General features: G+C 50.3%; 8 protein-coding genes across 8 annotated transcripts; 5 read left to right on the plus strand and 3 right to left on the minus strand.

Annotated features, from left to right (window-relative positions):
• Window positions 1-32: 32 nt before the first annotated feature.
• On the minus strand, window positions 33-1554 carry BBBOND_0400840 (polyprenyl synthetase superfamily protein, putative; the record flags this gene model as incomplete). Its single annotated transcript, XM_012914324.1, has 4 exons — window positions 33-323; window positions 360-502; window positions 539-662; window positions 703-1554. The coding sequence occupies 4 exons, from the start codon at window positions 1552-1554 to the stop codon at window positions 33-35; spliced, it is 1410 nt and encodes a 469-aa protein (XP_012769778.1).
• A 313-nt stretch (window positions 1555-1867) lies between these two features.
• On the plus strand, window positions 1868-2389 carry BBBOND_0400850 (hypothetical protein, conserved; the record flags this gene model as incomplete). The annotated part of the gene is made up of 1 exon (XM_012914325.1): window positions 1868-2389. One exon carries the CDS (start codon window positions 1868-1870, stop codon window positions 2387-2389), a length of 522 nt encoding a protein of 173 aa, XP_012769779.1.
• Window positions 2390-2605: 216 nt separating this feature from the next.
• Window positions 2606-2821, minus strand: BBBOND_0400860 (hypothetical protein; the record flags this gene model as incomplete). The annotated part of the gene is made up of 1 exon (XM_012914326.1): window positions 2606-2821. One exon carries the CDS (start codon window positions 2819-2821, stop codon window positions 2606-2608), a length of 216 nt encoding a protein of 71 aa, XP_012769780.1.
• Window positions 2822-2975: 154 nt separating this feature from the next.
• On the plus strand, window positions 2976-9180 carry BBBOND_0400870 (formin homology 2 domain containing protein, putative; the record flags this gene model as incomplete). Its single annotated transcript, XM_012914327.1, has 2 exons — window positions 2976-8532; window positions 8582-9180. 2 exons carry the CDS (start codon window positions 2976-2978, stop codon window positions 9178-9180), a joined length of 6156 nt encoding a protein of 2051 aa, XP_012769781.1.
• An 80-nt stretch (window positions 9181-9260) lies between these two features.
• On the minus strand, window positions 9261-11853 carry BBBOND_0400880 (ATP dependent DNA helicase, putative; the record flags this gene model as incomplete). The annotated part of the gene is made up of 9 exons (XM_012914328.1): window positions 9261-9459; window positions 9495-9655; window positions 9694-10482; window positions 10520-10922; window positions 10960-11048; window positions 11084-11315; window positions 11357-11559; window positions 11595-11654; window positions 11692-11853. 9 exons carry the CDS (start codon window positions 11851-11853, stop codon window positions 9261-9263), a joined length of 2298 nt encoding a protein of 765 aa, XP_012769782.1.
• A 981-nt stretch (window positions 11854-12834) lies between these two features.
• On the plus strand, window positions 12835-16623 carry BBBOND_0400890 (hypothetical protein, conserved; the record flags this gene model as incomplete). Its single annotated transcript, XM_012914329.1, has 1 exon — window positions 12835-16623. The coding sequence occupies one exon, from the start codon at window positions 12835-12837 to the stop codon at window positions 16621-16623; it is 3789 nt and encodes a 1262-aa protein (XP_012769783.1).
• A 298-nt stretch (window positions 16624-16921) lies between these two features.
• On the plus strand, window positions 16922-21169 carry BBBOND_0400900 (hypothetical protein, conserved; the record flags this gene model as incomplete). The annotated part of the gene is made up of 1 exon (XM_012914330.1): window positions 16922-21169. The coding sequence occupies one exon, from the start codon at window positions 16922-16924 to the stop codon at window positions 21167-21169; it is 4248 nt and encodes a 1415-aa protein (XP_012769784.1).
• Window positions 21170-21442: 273 nt separating this feature from the next.
• Window positions 21443-23030, plus strand: BBBOND_0400910 (tubulin gamma chain, putative; the record flags this gene model as incomplete). Its single annotated transcript, XM_012914331.1, has 6 exons — window positions 21443-21541; window positions 21582-21716; window positions 21753-22214; window positions 22253-22747; window positions 22783-22850; window positions 22889-23030. 6 exons carry the CDS (start codon window positions 21443-21445, stop codon window positions 23028-23030), a joined length of 1401 nt encoding a protein of 466 aa, XP_012769785.1.
• Window positions 23031-23115: the final 85 nt, after the last annotated feature.

The raw sequence follows: 23115 nt of genomic DNA on the forward strand, positions 1-23115 counted from the left end.
CGTGTCTGATTGTTTTTGTCATCGCTGCTGCATTATTCTTTAGAGCGCGTCAGCGTGTCGTGGACGAAACACAGAAGGTTCTGTATCGGGGCAGACAGAGCAGAGCCTGGTGCTGTCCCGCTGACGTCGATTGCTCGCAACAGGTTAGATGCCTCGAGCAAGTGCAACATCATGGCGCAGTGACTGCGTTCAAATGCCTGACCATTTCGTACCGCGGACAGGACTGCATCTAGGTTCCCCTCGTGAATGGCGTCGTCCGCTATCAGGGATGCCAACTCCCGACTATCCGGCAGAGCCATCAGCAGAGGCATAGTTATGAGTCCCTGGCGCCACTATATGCATGCAGTAATAACACTTACCGACGACAAGTCTTTCAATGTAGGCTTGCCAAGGTCAACGTTGCCCCTGCTGTAGTCGAGCATATCGTCGTAGATTTGGAACGCCATGCCCACGTGGAGCCCGATAAGGTACCATTTGTGGCAATCAATCGCATCTAAGCGGACTGCATCGATATGTAAAATATATCGTTCTGACTAACACAAATTTGCAATTGAAGCGCTGCACTCCGCGATCAAGGACGCTGTCTTCAAGAAGATTTTATTGAGGTAGACGTGCATCATGTCATCGACACTGTTGGACGGTTTTACTTGCATCAATTCGCCCTGAAATAGGTCACTAGCATACTTTATCGCCAAACCGTACCTTGATCAGGTTCTCAAGCGCCTTGGCCATGCGCACTGTCGGTTGCTGCGATCCCAAATTAGCCACAGTACAGCACGCACGTGTCAACATCAAGTCGCCCACAAGTACGGCTAACTTCGTGCCAACCTTTAGGTGAACCGACTGTAGGCGCCGCCGGGTCTCAGCGTCGTCCAGTATGTCGTCGTGGATCAAACTTCCAGCATGCACAATCTCGTATGATTGAAGTAAGCGGAGCACTCGTTCCATCACATCATCTGAAGATTCAGCAGGGGCTATTGGCGATTCGGGCCACCCATCCGGTGTTGGCGTCGTGACACCTTGTGCGCCAGCATATGAGCAGACTGAGATAACTCTAGCGATCATGAGCCCGAGACGGGGCCTGAAAAGCTTGGATTGCGATGTGAGCACATATTTTGCGATTTCGTTCACCGCATCGTTGTCCGTGAAAACTTGCGATAGGATACGCTGGCGAAATCCCTCTATGTTTTGTTCCACTAAAGTCCGTTCCTCCATGCATGATTCGGCTGCGCTAAGTTCCGCTGCTGCTCGCCGCTTCTCAGCTTCGATCTGAGCTGCATCGAGACGCAATACACCTTTAGATAGATATATTGCACGCTCATATGTCGACCGCCACTCAAGAGCCTGCTGTATGAACCTGAGCAGCATACATGGACAGCGTTTCCCGGGCAACATACGGGCTGGAGACTTCCAAGTTTGAAACAGCGCTTTCCGGTGCTTTAGGAACGTCACGATCGATGTGGTAGCGTCGCCGTTCCCTCGCTGGCAACGTAGCACGGAGAAGGCTGGACCTTGCGCAGGTAGCGCGACGAGGCGCGATACGCAGGAGAGCATCCAAGTACATTGTGCTCCCTGCAAGGGCCTGAAAGCTCCAACCGAAATCTTTCGTGCCTTCGTTGCAGCAGCAACTGGCGCTAACGGCGGCTTTGTGGCCCAACGTACGTGTAGAACAGGGTGCTACCACCCGTGATGGAAAGGGGGTGACGATTGTGTAATTCGATATTCGGGCGACTAGATCACATGTGTGCTACGTCATGGCCTCAACATTCCTGTACTTGTAGTGGCTAATAAAATGTTGCTACGTCATGGATGAAGATTCCACAACAGAGCCGATCCTGGACAAGGGACTACTCACATTGATGGTAAAATGACTGAGGTGCGGCGCATACCCGGCTCCAAGCTCTTAATCACCAAGGCTCTGAGTTGTGTACAGAAAACGTTGTCGGTGTGTGAGGGTTTGACCGCAGTAGCGGATGTGCCGCACCTATTGGAGGTTGCACAACGGCCTGCACCGATACCGGCCTACGCGTTCACTACTACATCTACCGTACTCTCATTCATCAGTATAGAGCAAGACTCGGGAAGGAACGCGAGTGATACAGGCGCCGAGAAGTACATTGCAGGGGATCCCACGGGATGCATACGTGTTTTGTTCCCATCCCACCTAAAACCGACAGACTCACCTGCAGGCAAAACCTATGTTGTCACAGACGTGGCGATTGCGGTGAGAAGTGGTGTGATATACTTTGAAATCATAGAAGGCACAAGGCTGCTGCTTTGTCAGGGTCGTCCCGAATTTCACGTTCGGCGCGACAACGACGTTTCCCGCAACTGCCTGTGTGAAGTGCAGCACAATGAACGCAGTGATATCATGCAATTTATACCTTAGAGCGCGGAATTCTCGTATTTCGATTAGCGGTTCGGAAGGAGTTTCAGACAAAGACAATTGGCCTTGTAATAATCCACCGGCCTTATAACAGGCCTGCCACAGGGCAATATTTGCTATTATGAATCACATGACTGCAATTGTACATTAATGTAATGACAGGACCACAAAATTTTGCGTGTCTTAATATTTGGTGTGTAGAAAGAAACGACGTCATTCCTAGTTCTTGTGGTAGCGCGCAGTTTTGACGGCTGACAATTTGCACATCCTATAGAAATATCTTTTGACATTGATTGTCACGCGGGAACAGCCATTCTTCCTTGTCTGACACGTCAACCCGATAAGCAAGCGACGAGACAGTCGCTCCTTGAAAGACGCTAATCCGTTGCCAATTGCATCACTGCCACCGGTGATGGCTGTAGCAATGTTTAACATGTGTCCATATCGAAAAGTTGTCGCACACATCGAGGCAGATACAATTGCTACACCATCCCTGTGCGGTTGCTTCTACGCCTATTCCTCGTCACACGAGAGATCACACCGTCGTTAAAGAAGCTGGGATATGAATTAATTCTGCTGATCGGTGGAAATGGTCGACCGCGACTTGGGGGCGCCGAAGGCGCCTGCGCCTGGCGCGGAAAACATATCCTTCACAGATGCTGTGTCTAGCTCAAGGATGGTGTCTTCGCTACTGATGAACCAGGATAGGAACATACAGGTGGCGCGTAGTTTCACCCGCTGGGAGCAAGGGCGTGAATCCGGAGCATCCAACGACAACAACGTGAACATTTTCGACTCCATGGTTGTAGAAACTGACAGGGGTTATGCTGCGCAGTCTTCTCCTGGCAGCGCGACAAATAACACGTGTCTCACGTACGGAAATGTCATGAGGCGTGGCTCCCATGCAAACACCAGTGAAATCGCAGAAGCTGGCACCTCGCGTTACTCACTCAGCACGCTTGGTAGTAGCCGGGGCAAACAACGTGGCAACTCTACCCCGTCGGACGCGGATTCCTCCATGTCCAGTGATATTGAAATCAATGCGAACATGATGAGTCGCAAAACTGCGTTGGGAGCCCTGATGCGTGACCGAGGTAAGAGCGTCCAGCGTGCGAAGAAGATGAGTGCGAACGCGTTGGACACGTACAAGGCTCCGAGCCGTTTAACCTCGCCAAGGCAGCCGAAGACATCAACGCAGCCAAATACAGTGCCCGTAGCTGGAGGCGATGCGGCGGCGGCGGACAATACGACGCATCGCCCTCCTAAGCTCACGCATGGTAAATCTCCAGCCAACCTCAACGAAACGAAGGGGTCAACCAGCCCCGGCAAACACGAGGAAAAAGAAAGCAGCCCTACTCCTGGAGACACAAGTAGCACCAATAGGGAAGACCTCTTTTCCAAGATAAAGCGTGCTGTTACCCGGGACCTGTCGGACGATGTACGCCCTCCGCTGATTCACTCCTTCGCAAACAAAATACTCGGCATGCGCACGCCGTGGCAGCTTCCAATGAAAGAACGCAGTCTGCGCAACAACGTGCAGCAGCTCATCAGTTTTTTCAGGGTGCTCGAACGGTACGTCGAGGATCAGGTCTACCGTTACGGTCCGTCGCTGCACCCGAGGCTGGATAAGGTTTACAACGACGTATACGCTAAGATTGACCAGATGTTCAAAAAGATCACGGACAAGGGCATATCTCAGGTGGACGAGCCTAGAAGAATCGCAGTTGTCGGTAATGAAGTGTATGACATTGGCGACCATCACCCAAGGGGCTCTCCAATTTACTACCAAAAGTTCGTCATTTTCGACCTGTCTCAAGACAGTTCCAATTTCTCTAACGAACACGGGGATGTGTTTAACAGGCAGGTTCTGAGTTTTCCCATGAACAGCCGCGGGTTGCCTTCGATGAGTTACCTCTGCTCCGTAACGTCAGCCGTCCTCTTTTGGTTGGACTTCTACAACAGGGACAACTTGGTCATCTTCAACTATGCTGCTCTGAATTACAACATGTTGCTGACGTTTGCGTGCTCAATTTTAGCATCGCAGCCCGTGGCAACGGCCAACGAAATAAACCAGATGATCACAAACTCTTTCGACTGGAGGAAGAAGTGTCGCAAGGTCGCCAGCGGAGCTGCGAAGGCCACTTCGGACCAAATGCACCAAAGCGAGCTGCCGCAAATGATTCCAATCGCTCGGTGGCCCCCCTCGTACAAGCGGTACATGAGCTACTTCCTCAGCCTTTATGCCACGCCGGTTGATTTCGTGGTTGCGCAACAATTCAAGTTAAGGCACATCACCCTCATCAACTGTTTACTGCCGGGTACCGACGTGACGCTGGAGGTCTACAAAGTCGGCCCAGATGCTGTAGAGGCTGCCAACTTCCAAAAGCGGGGTAATCTGGAGTGCAGCAAGGAGTGCGCCAGGTATTCCGCAGTTTTCTACCCCAAATGTGCGTGCGGCGGCAAAGAGCGAGATGGAGCCATGCTTATAGCGTGTTCTGCAGATTACACTGTGGTCTCGAAGTCAACGAAGTCCAAATCCGGCAAACACGGTTACGTTGGGGAGGTGAGGTTCGACTTCTCTCTTGATGCTGAAGGGAACAGACGGAATGCTGTGATATCGGGCGATGTCGCCATTGCGCTTATTGCGGTGTCCATGAAGCAGAGGAAGGTGATAGCTACGTACAGCTTCAATACGGGTTTCGTCAGCAGCGACATGATCGAAGTCCCCAAAGCTGAACTCGACATATGGGACACTTCCTGCGCCATTCAGCCGCAGGGCCAGATGACCATTGCCATGGAAAGCAGACCGCTGTACAGTGGTGATAGTAGGAATAAGTCAATTCCTCCTGCTGTTATAACCCCTCCAACGTCTGATGTCGGTGTTTTCATGAGACACCACGTGGCTAAGGTGTCTTCGGATGATGCGAAGGCACTTGTGAATGCCACTGGCCTCTCCTACGATACGTGCGCATTCGCACTCAAGCTGTGTCCAAGATACATAGATGCCATGGCTATTCTGAGCGCACTATTCGTCCCGAAGAAGTTGAAAGTTGAGATGGAAAACAATTTGTACCGTTCGCCTCGGTCGCCCACAATAGAAATACCGATTGTCGCATCTCTAGATTCACCGAGAGTGGATAGTGCGCGCATATACAGCCCTACGGGTGGACTGAGTCGTGGATATTCCGTTATATTGACGCCTGGCACCAGCATCGGGGGCATGGCACCCATTAGCAGAATTGGTAGCTTTGCATCTGGTGCTGGCATTGGTATCGACGGTGGTATCGCAGGCTACGATGTAGACCCTAGGATTGGACTGATTTCAACGCATGCCGGCGCAGCAAACCGAATGGGATTGGTAAGTCATGATTCTGGGTTGCGTCCTGATACAGAAGGCCGTGATTACTTTACGGATGGCAATTTGGGTGACAGCGTCGACATTGGAACGCCCACTGGTCGTCGATCTAGAATCGCACGGGCAGCGTGCCGCAGTGATCCTGAAGCTTTGTACGATGGGGGGGCTGAAGTAGGAGGCATACGCAGTTCCCATGGTCGTAGGTCTAGAGTCGCAGGACATACAAGCCAAATCGCTGATGACCTCGTCAGTGATAGTGATGGCGAAGCTGTAGAAGTTGGAACTGTGTCTGGATTTAGCACCAGAATTTCAGGAAGGCGAACCCATATAGATAATGAAGCAATAGGTGATACTGAAGCTGTAGAAGTTGGAACTCCGTCTGGATTCAGATCCAGAATCTCAGGAAGGGGAACTCAAATCGATAATGAAGCAATAGGTGATGGTGATGATGAAGTCGGAGATCTGGGAACACCGTCTGGGCGTACGTCCAGGGTTACACGACCCGCATACCGAATAGATAACGAAGCACTATACGAGAGGGCTACTGAAGTTGGAGGCGTGGCAACGTCTCGGAGCAGGTCTAGAATCGCGCGTGGCACAGTCGAAATTGAGGGTGAGGCTACAGGCGATAACGGAGATGAAATTGTATATATAGCAACTCCATCTGGTCACAGGTACAGAGTCCCACGGAGTGTACAGCAAATTAGTAATGAAGCTACGGATGGTATGGGAAGTGAACTGGGTTCCACCGCGACCCTTGCTCGTGGTGCTGCATTGGCGGGGGGCGTCGTAGCCGATGCGGCTACAGCAATGCAGGATGGCGTCCACGCAACACAATTAGGAACCGGCAGTCTAAAGCAAGATGTCGGAACGAGACTGCGCATCGCAACGGACGTTGGAAAACTAGGCGTTGAAACGCAGGCCGGAATCGATAATGATGGCAGGATCGGCGGGGCCTATACGCTGTCTAATGATTCGACTGTCAAGATACAAAGGCTTGCCAACTTAAAAGACGTTGAAGGTGCTGAAAGCCTTACTGTAGACCAGGTGGAGCGCATATTGGTGGAATCTGATGGCAACATGCAGCTGCTGTTAGTGGATGGCACCACGAGGCCTGTGCCTAATAACAGCGTGAGCTCACTCCTGCAGATGTTCGGCCCCCCCCAAAGTCATCCGTATGATCATGGCAAATTGGTATCGCAAGATGGCGTCCCTGGGGGCGCAGAGATGCTGAAGCGGGGTGGTGGTATACCTTCGGGCGCATATCCAGCAAAGCTGGCATCGAAGGCAATACCACAAGGGGTGCCAAAAGCATCGCCTCCGCCACCTTCGGCTGATAAAGCAAAATCGCCTCCTGACGAGCTCGAGCCTCAAGCTGCAGCTACAAGCCCAGACGCTCCCGTCGTTAAGAAACTGGCTCCGCCGAAGGCCAAAACCGTGCCGTCCAAACTTCCTCCGCCATCGTCCAAACCGAAAGGCGCCCCTGCGAAATCCGCCGCCCCGCCCATGAAGAAGGGGCCGCCATGTAAAATGAAAGCTGCACCGCCGCCTCCGATTCTGAAGGGCAAAGCGGCAGTGGCCAAGAAGCCGCCCCCGTTGGGGGTGCGCTTACACTGGAAGCCTCTTAACATAAATGCCGTCAAAGGCACCATCTTCGAGAATTTGCCTAAACCGTCGGCGGAGGACAAACTGTTCGACTCAACCCTGGTCAAGCAGCTTTTCAGCAAGGCGACTATAAAGCGTCAACTTACCATGAAGGCGCCTGAGCTTAAGCGACAGTTGCTAAAGGAGATTCTAGATCCCAAGCGTGCGCAGAACATTGGTATCATTCTCCGGTTCAACAACGAGTCTCAGTTCGACGAGCTCATAGACGCTTTGGACAATCTGAAGCTTGATGATCCCATAGTCAACATCGACAACATATTCAAGATCCAATCTGCGCTGCCTCAGGGGCCTGAAGTCAGCGCCTTCACAGCCGTGCTACAAAGCAAGGCTGACCTATCGGAATTCAGGGACGTCGAGCAGAAGGTATTCAAAATTGTCAAGCGCGATTTTATGGATGACAAGGTGAAAGTGGCGCATTTCGCTCTGAACTACAAAACCCTTCTGGAGAGCATTAATAACCAGCTGGGTGCGTTCCAGCGAGCTAATGAGCAGATCGCCGGCAACGAGTTCCTGCCCATTATAATGGGAGGCATCCTGCAGTACGGCAACTTCGTTAACCATGGCGATGACACGGTGGTGCAGACTCCGGGGTTCAGCCTATCGTCGGCGATCAAGCTGATCGACCTCAAGTCCGCTGACAACTCCCTGAGTTCGATGCATTATCTGGTGGTCAACTTGGTCGTCAAGTTCCCCGACCTTGACTTCGCTACGTTTGACAAGTCCCTCCACCACGTGTTTGAGGCGGAGAAGATCAGCGCCAACGGTGTGGACGAGCTTTTCGACGAGATCCGGGATGGACTTAACTTCTTACTGCGCCTCGTTGAACGGGTGCCCCAGGATACCGTGCTGTACCGCAAGACCAAGGCTCTCATAGCCGAGAGCACGGAAGCCACGGGCATTGCGAGCGAGCGCCACGAAACCGTGTTCGAGGCCACCAGGACTACGTGGCGCTTCCTCGGCGAGGAATGCAAGCAGGGCACATCGCTGGACGAGATATTCCGAATTCTCGCCGACTTCATGCGATGCATCAAACGCGTGATGAACGACATCCAGCAACGTCCGTCGAAGTTCATCGTTGCCATCAACGACGAGGAGAAGCGTGAGCTCTACAACAGCAAATTCTCTCGTGCGCGCAAGCGCTGAGAACGGCCAGTTGTAATTTGTTACACACATAGTTTATTTTCGCGCCTGCTGTGGCGGTAATATGGAGGAAGACGAGGGTGTGGATTCCGACCTGGAGCTCGGCATCGCGCTGTCGATCTCCCAGCAGGCCAGCAGCGAATCAGAGCGGCCGGTTCTGAAAACTAGGCGTCGCAGGCTGCTTCCGCCGGTGGCGGTGTGTCCGCGCAGCAAGAAGCTGCTGCGCAATGTGTGTCTAAACGACCGGGCTGCCGCCCGTAGAATCCACGGAATCATCGACGCGGCGTTCAAGACTCTCCACGCTGTAGGTGACGCCGAGGGCGATCCCAGCGACCCGCTCGACGTGGACGCGCTCGAGCTTGCGTTGTTGCGGCTGGGATTTGCGGTGGACGAGGCGCAGCTGCAGGACATGTTGCGGTGCTACCAGCATGACGGCACCGCCCCCGCCTCGTCGCAGCTTGCCGAATTCGCCTTATACACGCGTGAAACTGTGGGTAATCGCAACGTGGAGTCAGAGTGGCGTCCCAAGGGCGCAGGCAGTAGGCTGCCCATAGAACGCATCGACCAAGGCACGTTCAGGGACATATTTCTAGACTGCAACCTTCGAATGGAAAACAACGGTCTAATATATTGAAACCTATGTTATTCACTTCCCGATTGCGCGTCGATTCATCCCAAACGGGTTGACAACGCATTGTAGGCACGTAGAGCCTTCTATTTCTGCAGGTCCTCGGGGAATGCGATTTGGGAATCGCCCCTACCGAGGATGATCACCGCGAGACGCGTGTACCGGGCCACAGCATCGACGAGGTCCTTACGCTTCAGGCCGGACGCCAGAACTTGCTGCTCTATGTCGCGCACTAGCATCCATCCATCCCATCCCTCCTGTTGCCGCAATTCGTCACGGCGACGCCTGCGCTGGATTGCCGCATCGCGAGTAAAACGTACCTTATCAGGTGCATCACCTCCGAAGTGCTAGTGTGGCGCCTGCTAGACATGCGATCTTGCATCGCTTCCGTGAGGCTCGCGCGCAGCTGCCCCGTCAGCCGCACCGCCTCTTCGAAGTCGCTCATTTCCACCACATTGCTAAAACGGATGCGAGCCAGGGCCTGAACATATGCCAACACTCTGACCGCCAACCACGTACCTGGCATATACGTAGAACGGCGAGCATGCTACGTGGTGTGGTGTACGTGAAGCGCTCATCGTTGTACATCTCGCTTTCTTGCTCCTGCTGCCGCGCCTGCACGTACCAATCGGAGACCTTTTCGATAATTTCTTGCGACATGGTCGGCTCATACTGCTTAGCCATTGTGATGTAGGAGCGCATAAGCTCCTTGTCAACCACCTCATACTTCGGCCTCTGCTCCTGCGCCACGCCCTTTATCAGGTCCACCACATGCTCCGCCAACTGCGCGTCCTTGCCACGATCCACACGATCCAGCATGAGGAATTGCAAATCGAAACGGGTGAGCAGGGCCGCAGGCATGTTCATGTTCTGGAAGACGGAACGGCGTACGTCGTACACGCCATTTACGGGATTGGCGGCAGCCAGCACAGCCGAGCGCGCCGGCATGGAACTGCAGTGCCCCGCCTTCGCAATGGAAACGGTTTGCTGTTCCATAACCTCGTATATAGCGGATCGGTCGTAGTCGTCCATTTTGTCGAACTCGTCGATGCAGCAGAGACCCGTGTCTGCCAGCACGAGTGCACCGCCTTCCAGAGCGGTCTCGCCGGTTTGGGGGTCCTTCACAATGGCCGCCGTCATACCGGTACTACTGCTTCCTTTTCCAGTAGTGTATACGCCACGCGGGGATATGAGGCAAGCCTTCTTTAGCAGCTGGCTCTTCGCTACACCAGGGTCCCCGAGCAGCAAGATGTGAATGGCGCCCCTAATCACACCTCCGTCCGATTTCTCCCGAGTGACGCCACCAACCTACCAAAAGTGCACTGACCAAGTCACCATAGCCTACCAGTTGTATAAGCAAAGCCTTTTTCACGTCGTCATGGCCGTAAATCTCTGGTGCGATGGAGTAGGCCAACCGCTCGTACAAATCAGGGTCGCTGCGCAAAACCTCTATGCGGCGGGCCAACTCAGAGTCTGAAGTTGTTGTGGCGTCCAACGCCTTCTTTTGGTGCTGCAACGAAACGACACGGAAGACCTTGTCCGCCAGCAACGTTGAGCGATGGGGATTAAAGACATTATGCACCACCGGCAGCAGGATGCCATACAACAGCGCCGAGTCTCCAGGGCGAAGAGTTTGGGTCAGCTCGCCGAATAGCTCGCACCTGAGCGATTTGGGGAGCTCGCCATCAGCGAGGTGATAAAGAGGCTCTTGCACGCGGATCTCCTGGTACTTTACGAACTTGCTCAAACTGCGGGTCCGTGACAACACGAGCCTATCGCACTCACCGTGAGTGGAACTTTAGGGTTCCCCTTGCATTGTTGCGCGTGGTGCACTCGACGCAGTCGCTGACTGGAAGGAAGTGCGGTCCTTGTATCTGCGCCACATTAATGCTCTAGGCTAGGAACTCACCGCCTTGTACGTGTGGCCATGGCAGCTGTCACATTCGTACGTCGCCACTTGGACACGTGGTTTCAAAAGGCCGACGCGCGTTACGTCGACCTCTATCAGAGTCAGAGCGCCAATGTAGTCCGCATTGACACTCTTCATCTTCATCACCGAATCGTCCTCGCCCGGCAACAGCCATATCTCATAGTTGGAGTGCAAGTAGACTGGCAAGTTGCTGTTTCTCATGCGGCGCTCTCTGCGACCCTTTGAAACTCCACAAAAGCACAGCAAACATACCGCAACTCATCCACAGAGTCGATCACACTATTGTCCGTGCCATTGCCCGTGGGACCCAGCATAGAATCGTTATCTGCACTTGTGCTCTTCTCGATGTTTTCCAGACACATGTCCGCCGCGGCATACATCAGCTCCAGATAACGGTATGTGTTCAGCATGACGCCCTCGTACACTTGCCGTTCGTTGGTGTCCTTCATGAAGTGCTGCAACACTTTATCGACACGAAAAAACTACACACCTGGCGGATGTCGCCGATGTGTACCTTCAGTAAACGGCTGGTGCAGTTCTTTACATCTTGCTGAACAGAGTTTGACGAAGAATCCCTATGGAATTACCAGCTGATTCATGTAACGACGGTCGCCCCAAATCTGCTGTTGAGACTCCTCCTCCGACACCATTGACGGCGCCGAAAATGTCTCAAAGAAATGTGCAAGCGCTTTAACGTGCGCTCCCATCAGGGAAACGCGCTGTTGCGCCTCTTCCGAGGACAGCGCCATTTACAGTACGACACCGAATAGCGCTGGAACCAATCCAACTGTAGACTAATTAATAGATTCAATGGTCCACAGCCACCTCTCTCACGTATTCGGCGCGTTAGAAAGCTGGGATTCCAGCCATTCAGAGGTGAGTGAAGCGTGCCAATGTATACGATGGGGAATGGATATTCCACGATTCCTCTGGCACCGCATATTAATATGAACTCCCACAGTCGTACTGAAATATAATTTTGAAATACTGTACTGGGTTGTATTTGTACCACACGTTAAATTCTCCGGCCTTCCGCAGACGTGAATCTGCCGCAACAGGGTGTGGAAAGATTCCAGTGCTACTGCGCGAAATACGAATGTAGTTACATAGTATGAAGCGCTAAATTGGCTTATATCGATGTAAGAGGGTTGTATTTACGTATTGCCATTGATAGAGTGCGGTCATCACGGCATTTTGGTGTCTTTTAATGCGAAACCTTAAAGGGCGCGATTACATTCGGTTACACAACTGCGAACGAGTCATGTTACGACTGCGTGTGCATTGTATGGTCTACTGTGCGATAACGCAGGAGGAATCCGCGAGCTTGCGCAGAAATACGAACGTGCACACCCTGAAAGCGTACCTTCTTCGTTTAGACCCTAGCAGAGCCTCAAACTACTGCAATACTGCGTTAAAATAAACAGCTGTCACAGTGTTGTGTCTTTCCTTTCACAAAAGCAATTTCGCAATACAGAGGAGTCCTGCAGCAGAGCACTGACATGCCGAAGGTTCGATCGACGCCGCACATAAAACTAGATAGTCATACATAATTCGACTGCAACCATTATATAATTGCGTTGTGGTGGTATTCCCAGCAGTTGCGAAGCACGGCAGCTATTCCTTGGGTGACTCGCCATGTCGCTTTATGTCTTTATTGACTCTCTAACCACACACCTGGCTCAATAAGACGCTCATGGTTCAAAGAAACGCGCTCATTTAGCGTTATAAAGATGCAGTATCTGCAAAATACGGAGAAAGCCATAAATTCCATGCATAATTTTGAGGAAGATCAAAATCACATGGGTGATTTGCCCGATCAGATGCATTGCAACCCTGACGTTGACATGTTGCTTAAAGATTGCAACGATGAAACGAAAGTACAAGTGTTATGCGAGTTAACTGATGAAGGTGTTCTAAATGACGACATGCTGCCAAATTTGTCTCCATCCCGTCCAGCTGATGAGCATTTTTCTTTAGGTTCTCCGTTTGAATCTGTTAGCTCGATGCAACCTGAAATGAATGTGGATGCTAAACAGCACCACATCATTGAAATAGGTGGATTTGGTGACGTGGTAACCAACCGTGAAGAGCAGCCATCAAACATTGAACGAAATGAGATAAAAGATGAGTTAGGATCCGGAGAAAATACTGGAAACCGTGAGGAGGAATGTAGTATAACTGAATTAGAGTGCATTGAAAATACGACACATGATGTTGTTCCATGTACCGAAACTGGAACCATGGAACCGGACGTTCCCACGTCTTCACTTGGGCATTTGGAGATTGACGTGGAGGAGAGTAGCGAGGGAGAATGCGTTTACTCAAAAATGGCCACTGTATACAACGGGTGTGCCGTGCTGAAGTGTCTGCCGTTGCTGAAGGACATTAATGGAGGTGATATGGCGGAACAGATGCAACCCAACCACAATCAGAATGAGCAACTGGCTACATCATTGCCTGCGCTATTGACTGTGAAATCTGTTGAGGACATCACACCTATGTCAAGTGCTGACTCCCATAGACAAACTGTAACGAACGGCCCACTTGAATTGCAAGTCAATAGCACGCAGCAGAGTGTTAGATCAGCTGTAAATGATGAAACACCGAGCAGTGAAGTTAGGTCGACAAATGTCAAAGTGGAAGTTGAGCGTCACATCGAACCCAGTGACTTAGAATCATTAGCAACGTGCGAGGGGTTGAAAAGTGAATGCGCCACCATGACGTCCAGCGAAGTTGGATGCAATATCAATCTTCGCAAAAAAGACTTCGCCGAAGACTACAAGGCGACAATAGACACTGTATCCTACTTGCGTGAAACAGACGAAGATCAGGTTACCGTAGATTTGTCCCCAAAAGATGAGGTGAAGTCTGCACAGCAGACCGCAGTGACAAAGGCATTCATGGAAACAATTAAATACATGAGATACCGAGAGGCCTTCAGAAAACATAAAAGGGAGAATATGCAATACTCCATGTACGTGTGTCTACTGACTGTATCTTCCTTTGCCTGTCTTCTTGCCATGTCAAATCACTTGTACGGCCATATAGGTGATATATTTAAACCAGCCGTTACGTATGTTGGAAACGCCCGATCGTATAGTTTTGACGATGCTCCAGAAGCTCCAGCAATATACGTTTCATTGCTTATATGCATGGTAACCTATATAAATATATTTTTGTTTGGTACGGGGACCATATACTACGGGATTATAACTGGCACAATAGTGCTTCTCGTATGCTATGTGGTTACGTTTTTCTGCAATATAATTACCGGTGTTACTATACATAGCATTACGAATGAGTTGGTACTTTACTGCTTACGGTTTATCAATCTAAACAACCGTATTTTGGTCAACAACGTGTTATTCGACAACTTCCTGGATCTTATTTATGCGTGTTTCCTTCTGGGAGCCAACTTCTGGTTGCTAATACAAAAGTTCATCATGCCATTGTGCATCGCTAAAATGTACAGCCGTGGTGTGGAAAGGCTTAGCGTAGCATCGATGAAACCATGCGTAGTAGTACTGCCAAGGGATTCGACAATGGCAGCAGCGTGTGGAAAGGATGCTGCTGGTTACATAGTCGAAATAGAATGCAGCGCCGAACGGTGCATTTTGTGGAGAATATTAGGTTACCTCACACGCAATCGTGTAATGGCAGCACGGACGTCGACGAAAGTATACCAATATGTTGGTCAACTCAACGACAGGCTCAAACCTCACGGATATGGAGCATGGCAAAGCAGTGTATCATCAGGCGAGGTATTGATAGGTTACTGGGAAAATGGGCTGCCGCTTGGGGCGTTCAACAGTAGAGACATGGCAACCGACGCAAGGTTCAGTAACATGCTGTTGGGATGGGCCAAATGCCGCGTAGGAGGTGGCTTAAGTATGGGTATTGCGTCTGTGGAAACCTGTGTTAACGATCCCACGTACAGATCGTTTTGTAATATAATGAAATACAGAGCCGAAATTTTCGATTGCGAGAACATTAAAAAAGGTCTCATAAAGCACACGGGAACCCACAAATTCAAAGCATCAGATGAAAACCTTAGCAACCTGCAAAGCGACCAGATCATTCTCAGATTGATAAAGGCGACACACAACTTCATAGAATACAGTTTCAAGCAATGCGACGCCTACATCCATGACATAAAGCGTAGGGATTCGGCAATGGGCAAAGTCAAAGATATTTTGGGAGACATTCTGATACAGAAGCCGGGTACAAGACACATGAACGCTGTATTTAAGTGCATATTTAAGGGGATGCAATACAGCATACCTTACGTCGCCCCGTACGATGAGCTCACCGTTGCCTCTGATGATAACGACGCAAATGTATGCGCTGGTGGATGCGGACTTGCTAACGCGACATATAAAAGCAACATAAATGGCGAATTAGATGGAATGGTATCCCGGGAATCGATAGGGTTTGAAAACGTGAATTGCATTTCGGAGCAAAGCTCAGCGATCCCGAGACTTTTAGGTAGTTCAATGGATTTGGAAGCGGCAGTAGGCGGATCGAAAATGGGTGAATATGCTCACGTGCCAGAAGTATGTATTTTTGTACATGGACCAAAAATTTCAACTGAAGAGCAGCTCCAAAGTGTTGCCAATATTTTCACCCCTGGGAGTTACCCTTCCTATATCAAACCCATTGCTTTTGGTTGGCCGTCTTTCGCCAAAATACACGAAACGAAGGCGCATAACTATTCAACTATCATCTCAAGCTGCAGGGATGTTTTTGAAACATTCCTAAGGTCTCTATTAAACAACGGGGTTAGACATGCACACGTCGTTGTTGATCCTACAGGCGCCGCCCTCTTCTTGGAAACGTTTGCGTTGATGACAGAAAACACTCAGTCGCTATCTATATTTAGTGATGTAACTGGTAAAGTGGAAGCTACTCCCAACCAGATAACCCTCCTTTCTGTGACCATGATGTTCCCCGAATACAACTTATGGAGATTCGTTTCAGCGCTATACAAGCCTCTTAGGGCCCACTGTAATATAATTACGATATTTGGAAAGCAGAAAAATCAGGGGCGACTTAGTTTCATCTTCAGAAAAGACGGGCGGAAGTTGTCCCAAAGCATAACCGAACTGTTCTTGGAGCGGTCAAACGTAATCGAGTCGGACCAAACGAACTGCAGCCCAGCTGCAACTTTTGGCCAGATTACGCTACCTAGTGTGGGTGATGACAATGGAAATGGTACGCGGCGTAAAAAATCTACAATGGTATGGCTGGATGTGGATTGCATCAACGTCACTGGGCTGCCGGCATTAAATGACTTAATAAGTGCAAAGCAGTGGTATCATTGCCGGGAGATCTGCGCAGATTTAAGGTATGTATATAATCTATATCATTCATATGACTGCAGGGACCTTATTGTAGGTTGCAAGCGCGCCAAGGAAAGAATCACAAATCTAGACAGGAGATGGGGTAACGTCTGGATTTACAGTGCATCGGCTTGGCACCCCAATTTTGTGCACAAAGCAAACCTCATAAAATCCATTTAACTTATATTCTCAAGTCGCCGGACGGTAATCTGGAGAGAATTTTCCATCGGAAAATTAGGTGCCAAGAAGAGCCATTTTCCGCGCAATCCAAAATTATGTATGATAGACTCAAAATGAGTCCATGAGAAAATTTTGCGCGGAAGATCGGTCTTTACGACTTATAACACTAAACTAGATTCACTTATTATTAATGTGCAATATCCTTAGTTAAAGTGTCCACTTCATATGTGCCCACCAACAATACTTGCTTGAGAACAGCTTCACTGGAGTCAGTAACGACTCGGTTTGTAAGAATAAAATGACAACTGTCGTATGCGTCGGCATCGCGTTGACACTATCTATACTCAATGGACCGATTGGTTTCACCGAAGCTCAATTTCGTGGCAGAACGGGTTATGGCGGTGGCGCAGACAGTATTTCGCGAACATTGTCGTATGATCCAACCAGTTATTATGGGAACTCAGATGCTACTTCAGCAGAAAGAGAAACTGAAATGCCAGTAGTGCTCTATCCCGGCACCTTACGGCGTTATCATGAATCGCGTAAAGGTAAAGATCTATCCGAGTCCAAGGACACACGATCTACATTTGGCCACAGCAGTTCATTACCGGATTATAAGGCCTCTTATGGTATGAAGTCGTCCAAACGGGTAACATTCGATGACAGTTACAACGGCACTTCCAACGGATATGGGAACGGCGGGGATTATGCTTACCCAAACGGAATAGGTAGTGTTCATCAGCCATACATCGCACCACCGACAAATTTCTCAACAGATGAGTTCAATCAAAATGCCGGAGGAGTGCCATCCCCAGCTGAAGCCATGGTGGTGAATTTACCGGATGCTATGCTGAAACAGGCGCAAGATACATTGCATCCGAACGATTATGCCAGTTCATCTACTGCATTTGCAACCCAACCCGCCACCACACAACCTGTGGTGGTTCTACCAATATCAAATGATTCAACAGGTGACACTTCAAAACAAAATCAAGCAGCGAATACATCGTTAAACATAGCCAACCCAAGTGGCGCAGCCCTTCAATATGGTCAAGCTGGGTATATTGGCAACAATGTGGCATATACAGGAAATGCGGGTGCTGAAAACCGAAGCGAGCTCGGCCTTAACTTCAGAGGCTTAAAGTACGACGAATCTGGAAAACCGCACTTCAGGCTGACTGTAAGTTGTGAAAATTGTGATATTAACCAGGATACTGGGGCGCCACCAAATGATGAACCTGTGGAGGATGAGAACACGAAAGGCGTACACCACTCCCATCACAAACATCATCATGGAGGCCATCACAGCCATCATCACACGCATAACGATGAAAAGAAGGACGAAGACGCAGCTAGTGGCGAGGATGCAAGCGGCAAAGAAAGCACAAAGGATGAGCCAGAAAAGAATGACGATACAACTTCCCCTGATTCAGAAGAACCTTCCGAAACGGTTGAAGAAAAAAAGAGCGAAGCCCCACCCGAGAAGCCGCCGAAGGCTGAGAAACGCAAGGGCAATGTCTTTACAAAAATCGTCAACCATTTCAAATCCAAGAGCAAGAGCAAAACGGATACGGAGACTAAGCCGTCTGATGCTGAAGAGGAAACCGCAAATGAGGATGGCGAAAGTTCTTTCATCCAAATGGAATCGTCGGTAAAGGATCCTAATGCGATTAAAGCGGTAGAGGACAGCACGTCTATTAATGGGGAAGCTGCGGACAATGCGGTGAAGACCACTGATGCCACTATTTTGGGCGGCGTTAAGGGGGCCACCATGGCTAGCGTAGAGAATCCTACTGGGGACGTGGTTGCTGACAGCAACCGAATGATGGTATTTGCAGCAAGCCAATTCCTACGAGATAGCGTTAGGTTTCCGTCACTTTTCGCACGCGAAAAAGATGTCACGGTTGCAGATGAGAACCCATTTGCTAAACTACTCAGACCTTTCGGAGATGGCACGTTTTACTGGTTCAAATCCACAAAGTCAGTTGACAGTAACGATGGGTGCACTATTGCTGGTAAGGTAGACAGCGTTTTGGCAACCGAATCTGCCACCAACTTTCGCAAGTCTGTGTCTGAAGAGATAGTCGCCCTTCCTGCGCCTCCATCATCTGAAAAGGATTCACACCCCACGTCAGAGGTGGACCAAAAATCAACAAAACAAGACCCTTGCAAGCTTACAGAAACAGGAACTGATGCAGAAATTCTCACTACGTCACATTCGTTCTTAGAAAGCTCCGCAGAAGTTGAGAAAAAGGCCAGCAAAACGAATCCGGTTTTCTCGTTTTTCAAGAAGATTGGTTCAACTATCAGGGGATGGTTCAAATCTAGTGCCCCGTCTGGTACGGAAGCGGTTACTGACCCCGACAGCAATGATGTCACCCCTTGGTTTGTTGAGGTCCAAAACGGGTTCCGCAGATTAGGGCGCTCTATTAGAAAGCCGTTCGAAAAGAAAACTAAGACAGAAAAAGTGTCGTTGCTACAAACAGGGGCAGAGGTTACTGGTGCGTCAGAAAGAAAGAATGAACGGCAAGGGCTCTTCACCCGCATTTGGGGGAACATCGTCGACTTCTTTAAACCACCCCGCGTGACCCCACCGAAACGTGCCGAGGAGGTGCAAGATATCCCCAAATTTGATGCGAAAAGTTACTTTAAGGCAATGGAAGATCTAGAAAAGAAAGCAAAGAAACCTAATTATTCCTTTCTCGACACGGATTCTGAAGCGCAATACGTCGTGTATGACTTTGGAAAAGAAAAGGATGATACCTTTTACACAAATCAAGACGCGTCAAAAACGGACTTTGTAGAAGCAGGCAGTGCTGATTCTGGTTATGAATTGACTGGCGTTACTTATGAGCCGACAGATTCGGACAGTGCCTTTGTAGCGAACAGGCCATATGGTACTCTCGAGGAAGCGCTGCCATCCGACAGCGACCAAGATACCACACTCGAAAGATCGAATGAGGGTGATGAATATTCATCATACAACGGACTTAAGGGGTCAACCGGCGAGGAACAGACCCATAACATTACATCACCTGTATACAGTAAAATGTGCTCCAACGGCGCACCAAATTCTGTTTTGCAAAATAGTTTGGAGTCCCGTGGTTTTAAAACACGTCAAAACTGCGTTAATGGATATTTGGGAAGGGACTGCGTGAAATCAAAGAAAACTTTTGACAAATGTGCGCCCAGCGCCGAGGACGAATCCCTGAAGAAGCGTAAACGCCGAGTTTTCCTGAACTTCATCGACAAAATCGTTGATAACATCGAGAACCTACTGACGACGAACAGCACCCCTGTGAGCGATGAGAAAACCGTCGACTGCAGCAACGAGAGTGCTGCTGTTGATGGGCCCCAAGATAGCACGGTATCCAATGATGGCAATCCGATCGAAACATCGGCCGAAACCACCGCAGGAACTAAAGTGGAAGAGCTAGCCAATTTCCCTGATGAAGCGGATTACGAAGGAACGATGAAAGCGATGCGCCTTATTGGAAACGTCAACGACTCTGTTCACTCCATAGTTGATGGGGATACATCTAAGCTACTTGACGGTGATAGAACCAACGCGGAAAACACCCTCTACTACATGCCAATACGGGGCAACGAATCATCGGCAACCAGTGCAACAGAACCTTCACAAGCGGAATCTGAAGAGGCCCTGCTCAGTGCATCGGACGTAAATGGCGATGAGCCAACTGAACCCGAGTTACCTCGTCCGGAGGACACCGAAAGCATCGTGAGCGCTGGCGAAAGCCCAGAATATCCGATCTACACCTCGGATGTCGAGTCCAATAGCGAGAAGCCAAGTGAAATTTCGTCAGAAAGTACCAGTGAAAATGGCACACCTGATCCAGCCGTCTCACCGAGTGACGATGGAACGGTTGCCAAGACGGACGTAGACGGAACGGTTGGAAAGGTGGACGTAGACGGAACGGTTGGAAAGATGGACGTAGGATCTCACGATGGTACCCTTTCTGAGCCTGCTGTTAATGATGCTGCATCGAAGGGCACAACCGGAGATGCAACGGTTGACAATGTTACGAATATTACAGATGCACCAACGAGCGACGCCACTGCTGACGTGCAAGTAGAGCCTAAAAGCGTCGATAAGGTCGAAACGATCGAGATCACTTCACAGCCTGCCACGCCGACCGAAAACAAGGGGATCACAGATGAAACGAAGAGCGGGGACGTCGCAACTAAATCCGCCGCCGATACTGGCACAGTGACAGCGAACGTAACGCAATCACCGATGTTGGTTATCGTGAATGCGAATGCCGGCAGCGGTGTTGTTCAGAAGCCGTCGAAGCTGAGCGTGTCAGAGGAAACTGAAATTCCCAAACTACTAAGACAGTTAGCTACGGATGCCGTCAACCAGCTTAAAAAAAGCAGCGACGCTACACCGGAGGATGCCGAAACAAGCTCCGTGAGCAGCGCGCTTCGCGGGGGGAGTACGCTCAACATGGCAGACATGACCGATGACGAGCGCATCCAGCGGCGCCTCAAGGATTATTTGCGCGACTTCCTCAAGACGAGTGCCTAATATAAGGTTTAAATCAGCTATAGTATGTATTTTAGAGTATTAATAACACCTCAACGTTAATAATGTATTGTATTTTTACAGCGTTCATGAGCCGCACACACCATCATCATCCGACGCTCTTGGAGAATCCAAGCGGAGGGATGATTCGTTGAATATCGAAATCAATACACATTTCATAATGACGTACTAATTCACTATTCTAGGCGGTCATACGCTCAAAGACGTGAGACACATTTTCCACTTATACCCTGCCTAGCTTCAACACCTTCGACGATGCCGAAGGAAATAATTACGCTACAGGTGGGCCAGTGCGGCAACCAGATAGGCATAGAATTCTGGAAGCAGCTCTGCGCTGAGCACGGCATCGACCAGGTATGCGCCGTCGTCTTGCCTTCCGTGTGATTCCTGTCAGGACGGGCGACTCATAGGCAACGCCAAGGATCATCAGGATCGCAAGGATGTGTTCTTCTACCAGGCGGACGACGAGCACTATATTCCACGTGCGGTGCTCTTCGACCTTGAGCCGCGTGTTGTTCACGGCATCATGGTAATGGCTTTCTAAATCTGCTCATCCCACGCGCAGACATCGGAGTACCGAGGTCTCTACAACCCGGAGAATGTTTTCCTGTCTAAGGACGGCGGTGGAGCCGGCAACAACTGGGCGAGGGGGTACGCTTCCGCAGACCGAGTGCAAGAGGATCTGTTCGACATAATAGACCGAGAGGCCGATGGGTCGGACTCCTTGGAGGGCTTTGTGCTTTGCCACTCGATATCTGGAGGCACTGGCAGTGGAATGGGGAGCTACATGCTAGAAATGCTGAACGAGAGGTACCCCAAGAGGCTTATACAAACCTATTCCGTGTTCCCGCACCTCACGACGGAAACCAGCGACGTCGTGGTGCAACCGTACAACAGTATTTTGACGTTAAAACGGTTGGCCCTCAATGCTGACTCCGTGGTCGTGCTGGACAACGCCGCACTCAATCGCATACTCGTGGAGAAGCTCAAGGTGACCACACCTTCCATACAGGAAACCAACTCGCTGGTGAGTCCCAACACACAGCCGTCACACTATGCGCGCAGGTTTCGAATGTAATGGCCGCATCAACCGCCACTCTCCGGTACCCCGGCCCAATCAACAATAGCCTGCTCGGGCTGGTGGCATCCCTCATCGCAGTTCCACGATGCCACTTCTTGGTCACATCCTACACCCCTCTCACCCTCGAGAAGCACGTTTCGACCGTGCAGAAGACCACCGTGTTAGATGTCATTCGGCGACTGTTCCAGACGCAAAACATCATGGTAAACGAGGCAACCACCCGAACAATACATCGTCTGCAGATGTCAGCTCCGATGAAGGACGGACTCTACATCTCCGCTCTGAACGTCATTATGGGCGACGTGGACCCCAGCGAGATACAAAAAAGCCTCCAGAGGGTCAGGGAGCGGAAACTTGTTGAATTCATCAAGTGGAACCCGGCATCCATACAAGTTGCGCTGTCCAAGCAGTCGCCCTTCGTGCCACAGCAGCACAAAGTATGCGGGTTGCTCTTGGCCAATCACACGTCGATCGCTGGAGTGGGTTAACGTGGTTTTGCGAACATGGCGCGCAGCTATTCCAACGGTGCATACAACAGTTCGATAAGCTCTACAGCAGAAGGGCGTTCCTCGACAACTACAAGTGGGTTTTGTATGGCGACGCCACCATTCCCGTTACAGGAAGGAGGCGATGTTCAGCAGCCCGGACGGTCACGGGAATTTCGAGGAGATGGAACACTCCAGAGATATCACGCAACTACTCATAGACGAGTACAAACGTGCGGAGCAGGACGACTATTTCGACTTGGGCTGCCAGCTGTAATGTGAAACCTGATAGTTCGCTTGCTGAAGCGTTGCTATGTGTACACCAATCAGCGCAATATGCACTACTCCACGTCAGAAATATT

This window comes from Babesia bigemina (genome assembly GCF_000981445.1).
Source record: "Babesia bigemina genome assembly Bbig001, chromosome : IV".
Lineage (NCBI taxonomy): Eukaryota > Apicomplexa > Aconoidasida > Piroplasmida > Babesiidae > Babesia > Babesia bigemina.